Raw genomic sequence first — 5,342 nt, 5'->3', positions numbered from 1 at the left:
TCAACACACCAACAAGTAGAAAGAGGCAGCTCAAGACCCCTCTCCAGAAAGTGGACATAGAGGAAGACCCCTTAGCTCTCGGGAAACCCACCAAAACACCAAGGAAAACCATGGTCTCATACAGAGAACCAGGTGGTGGTGATGAAGACATCACATTGTCTAAGGAAACTCCAGAGAAGAAGCTAGACTGTGTAGAAAATCTAGCCGGAAGCAAGAAGCGGAAAAGAAGAGGGAAAGAAAAGGCCCAATTCCTAGAAGACATGGTCGGTTTTAAAGAGCTCTTCCAAACCTCAGAGCACACCAAGGAACCAACAGCTGTTGTCAAAACCGCAATAATGCCTGGCAGATCTCCACTAGCAGAAACAGTCAACACACCAACCCAGATGAAGAGATGTCTGAAGATACCTCTGGGGAAGGTAGATGTAGAGAAGGAACTCTCACCTCTCACAGATCCCATCCAAATGCCAGGGGAAGCCACACACACACAGAGAGAACCAGGAGGTGATGATGCAGCCATCAGATTGTTCAAGAAAACCCCAAAGCAGAAATTGGATTCTGCAGAAAATGTAACTGGAAGCAAGAGGCGGTCAAGAACACCCAAGAAATTGGTCCATTCCCTAGAAGACCTGGTTGGTCTCAAAGAGCTGTTCCAAACCCCAGAGCATACGCCGGACCCAGTGACTGATGACAAAACCACAACAGTCCCCTGCAAATCTCCAGCAGCAGATCCAGTCAACAAGCCAACAGGTAGAAGGAGGCGACTCAAGACCTCTCCCCAGCAAGCGAACATAAAGGAAGAGCCCTCAGCTCTCAGGAAGTCCACCCGAACACGGGGAGGAAACGCACACTCATACAGAGAGTCAGGAAGTGCTGATGAAGATATCAAATTGTTGAATAAAACTGCAAAGCAGACACTGGACTCTGCAGAAAATGTAACTGGAAGCAAGAGGCAGTCAAGAATACCCAAGAAAAATGTCCAGTCCTTAGAAGACCTGGCTGGCCTCAGAGAGCTCTTCCAAACCCCAGAGCACACCCAGGACCCAGTGACTGATGACAAAACCACCAAAGTCCCCTGCAAATCTCCACTAGCAGATCCAGTCAACAAGCCAACAAGTAGAAGGAGGCGACTCAAGACCTCTCCCCAGCAAGCGGACGTAAAGGAAGAGCCCTCCGCTCTCGGGAAGTCCACCCGAATGCATGGGGGAAACGCACACTCACACAGAGAACCAGGAGGTGCTGACGAAGACATCAAATTGTTGAAAAAAACTGCAAAGCAGACACTGGGCCCTGCAGAGAATGTAATGTTCAGGAAAAATCGGCTAAGAGCACCTAAGGGAAAGGCCCAGTCCCTGGAAGACCTGGCCAGTTTCAAAGAGTCGTCCCCAGTGCGGGACCACAGCAAGGAACCGGGAAAGGCCGCGGGTAGCCCTAAGGACGCTCCAGAGCAAAGTCCAGGCAGGAGGAAACCTGCGAACGTTTTGCAAAGAAGCCTCAGGGCCCGTAGAGTAAGAGCCGTGGAAGACCTGGGGGGCCACAGAGAGCCCGTCGAATCTGGAAATGAAGGCGGTGTTTCCCTGCCCTCCAAGAGGAAACGAGGAACGGAGGAAGGTTCGACAGGAGCGAAGAGGCTGCGCTCCGTGACCCCTGCGCAGGGCGCTGCAGAGGAGAAGCCACCCCCGAAGAGGAGGAGGACGGCTCCCACAGAGGGGTGTGACCCACCTGAACCCCTGACAGTGAAGAAGAGGCTGAGGGTCGTGGCAGAAAGGATGGAACTCCTGGGAGACCGGCCAAGGAGCAGCAGGGAGATTAAAACAAGGGGAAGAGAAGCAGGAAGGACGACCCCTCCACATCAGGTGATGCTGGGTGGATAGGCCATCTTGGATGGGGTTCTCTGTTGGGGGCTAATGTTTGTTCATAGCTTGAAGGTATAGATAAATATCTTTTCCCAAAGGGGTCTGCATTCCACACTGAATAACTGCACACCAGGGTAAAGAATCATTTGGGGATTTACAGAGAGAATAGACAAGTTGGGGAAAATAACTAGTCAAAATTACTAATAATTTTGACAAGAGTTTCTCAGGAACTGGTTGAGTTATGCTCATCTGCAGAGGTAGGAAAGGTGCTGAGAAAAGGTGGGAGCTCAGTCCTGTGTTCCAGACCCCACAAGCAGGAGCACTGGGTGGGAGTGGTATCTGTGTCAGTCTTTACACGGTTAGACAATCCATGTGGGGATTTGCGTCCTGAGAACAACCTACCTGTCCGGCTTGTGAGGTAGGGAGGGTTACTCCTGCACGGAGAGAAGTTCATAAATTCAGTTCCAGAGATTGCGATTCTCCCGTCCTGCTCCAGCAATGATTGGGAAAGGATTAGGAAATCATTTACTGCTTGAAAAGGGCACATTTTTCTAGAATGTCTTTTAAATGCTTGTGGTAATCCCATTTGACATATATGACACTCAGATATGGTGATGGAAATCGAGACCGAATTCCTTATTCACGGTTTACCAGTAGAGAGGATTTCTCCCTGGAACACAGTGATTCCTGGCATCTTAGAAAACAACTGTTAACTTTTCAAGCGAATTCTTTTTAAGTTCACTTTGTTTATTTTTTTAAAGAGTTTATTTATTTTTTTGACAGAGAGATAGAGAGCACAAGTAGGCAGAGAGGCAGGCAGAGGGAGAGGGGGAAGCAGGCTCCCCGCTGAGCAGGGAGCCCGACGTGGGGCTTGATCTCAGGACCCTGGGATCATGACCCAAGCTGAAGGCAGCCACTTAACCAACTGAGCCACCCAGGCGCCCCTAAGTTCACTTTGATCCTCTCTCTCTCTGCATGTTGGATTGTGAGAATTGTATTACTCATGACTGGCATGTTGTGCATGTCTTGACACTTTTAGGGAATGTCCCTGCGCTCTAGACGTCCAAATAAAACCGAGGTAGCAGAGGAAAGACCCAAGCCTGTTATAACAGCAGCAGAAAAGCCGAGAACAAAGAGAAGTGACAAGAAGCCCCTGAAGACGTCCCAAGAGACAACGTTACAAAGCCCAGAAGACGAAGCCAAGAATTCGGCATCTGGGGGCAAAGCCCGTGAAAGCAGAACGCGTCTGAGGTCTGCCAGCTTGGGTCAGATGCCCTCACCTGACGTGGCTGAGGAGAAGCAAAGGGAGAAAAGAGTGGGTGTCCGTGGGAAGAAGCAGGAGGAAGAAGTAAGGCAACCTTCAGACCCCATGCGTTTGAGATCCAGAAAAATTACAGTCCCTCCTGGAGGAAATGCTTCAGAGAGCGAACCCCAACAGAGGGTAACTCGGAGCGCCAAGAGATGTGCCGAAAATATAAAAAAGGCAAGTAATTTACTGTTTTCCTTTTTTTTTCTTTTTTTGTGAGCAGAGAGGATTGCAATACAATTTTTGCCCCACGTGCAGAAGCAAAGAGATCATGACCTATAACACCCTGTCGGCTCCTAGTTATACTGGTGTAGGAAGCATGAGTCTACAGCACGTGTTTTGTCGCAGCTGTATTCAGCTGGATCTGTCTCCACTTCCAGTAGAAAACTGACGTTTTGAAGACACCATCCAGGAAGAGCCAGGAATTTATGCCGTCAGTACTTTCTGACCGCCTGCAACACACCCAGTAAGAAAATTCTGGGTCAGGGTCTTCAGTGTCCCCATTAGTTCAGCAGAACTTACTAAAGCAGAAAGGCGGTCCTGCCTGGCTTTCCCAAGAGTTCCAAGAGTGTCCCACGGCGAGTGGTGTGTGACGCCTGCTCATGTTACGTCACCTTTAGCAGCACGTGAGCCGTCTGCCATCTGACTAAATCCACAGCGCGTGCTTAAATTCAGTCGGTGTCCTGCGGAATACGTGATTTTGTGAGTTTGAAAGAACGGGGTTCCGCAGCTCCCTTTCTGGGGGTGGTATAAATTTCTGAGCGCGCATTTCGAGCCGAGAGGCTGGTGCTGTGGGTCGCTACTCTAACCCACACACGCGACCTTCCTGCTTCACCGTCCGGTTCAGTGCCAGCTGCGAAGGCAGAGGAGGTCTGTTTCCCGCGAGCCGGAATGGGGGTGATGGCACCATCCGGGGTGTCATTGGGCACCCCTGCCCCCCTTTGAGCCACGAGGGAGCAGGGACAGAGCAGGTGACTGTGGTCAGCGAGAATAGAGTGTACTCCGCCCAGCCCCTTATTAGCTCGTGTAGCGTCCATCCTCTTGTCCTCCGCGTGTGGGTCTCCACCTTGACCTTTTCCTGATATTTCGGTCATGGGATGTCCATCTGCTCCGTAGGTGGGGACACCTTCAGTCAGTGTTCAAGGATTTCCGGTCATTTGCTTTCAAACTCGGCCGTCGATTTTTTCAATTCTTGCCTTTTGTTTTCCTGACCTCCCCTCCCCTCAGTGACGCGTTAAAGATCACTTGGTGAGGTCCCTGGTGGGGTCTGCCTCTCATGGGCGGTTGGGTCAGGGGAGGGCGTAAAGTAGGAGCGGACACCCCACTGGTTCTGAGAAGGCAGGTGATCTCTTGTTTTATCTGATTGTCCAGAAGGATGAGCCTCCTCTCAGCTCCTTCGGGAGCAGGTGCGGCCGGTGGTCACACTCACCGAGCATGGAGAGATTATCCGCTTCATACACAGAGATTCCTTCGAAGACCCAAAACATCTTGTCCTGTTTATACATTTGAATTCCCTTTTTTGAATGGTCTTTTTTAATTAGTGAAAAAAAGTGTGTATTTGTGTGGAAGTTTTCTTTCTTTCTTTATTATGTATTAACTTAAAAATAAGTTACAAAGCTTCCTATTTAAATTTATAGTAACATTTTAAAGAACAAAAGCAACTTTCACAGGGCACATCTCAAAACTCATTTCCAACCTTAAAATTAATTTCCTAAAACTAAAGGCCTATGTCACACCCAGTAAGGATTTGGGTTTTTGCAGAGTTGGTTACGAAACATTGTTCTTTTCAGTTACTTAAGAGTTCTATTTTTCTTCCCAAACAGGATAATGACAACGTGGGCATCAAGAAATTAAGAACCAGAAGTCGTCGGGACAATGAAGATACTTAGCTAAGAAGTTGAAAAGGGGAGAAAGAAAAAAAAAGTAATAAGTTCAGTTTAGTGATATATTCTAGTACAATATTTGGGTGAATATAAAAGGGAATTTTGTAAATAATGCTATCCGGGTGTTTAAGGAAAGAAAGCTTAGAATTTTCTGTCTCCAAGTGGTCTATTCACAAAGGCCACGTGGAGGTCATGAAGGGGACTGCTGGTCTCATTAAGTGATAAAAATGTGAAATTTGGCTTGGGGACGGGTGGGGGGCGGGGGTTGGGACCAAGTATGGCCTTTAACATGGCCAAATG

At 48.7% G+C, this 5,342-nt stretch overlaps 1 protein-coding gene across 1 annotated transcript in view; it reads left to right on the top strand.

The window, feature by feature from the left end:
• Positions 1–5,342, top strand: part of MKI67 (marker of proliferation Ki-67) — a 23,278-nt gene extending 17,936 nt beyond the window's left edge. The window contains 3 exon segments of the mRNA XM_021703842.2: positions 1–1,853; positions 2,893–3,336; positions 4,983–5,342. The exon segment at positions 1–1,853 is cut by the window's left edge and continues 12 nt beyond it. Of these exon segments, the coding sequence (XP_021559517.2) occupies positions 1–1,853; positions 2,893–3,336; positions 4,983–5,048 (2,363 nt within the window). The 3' untranslated portion in view covers positions 5,049–5,342.

Source organism: Neomonachus schauinslandi, chromosome 6 (genome assembly GCF_002201575.2).
Source record: "Neomonachus schauinslandi chromosome 6, ASM220157v2, whole genome shotgun sequence".
Lineage (NCBI taxonomy): Eukaryota > Metazoa > Chordata > Mammalia > Carnivora > Phocidae > Neomonachus > Neomonachus schauinslandi.
This window is presented reverse-complemented; position numbering and strand designations above follow the sequence as displayed.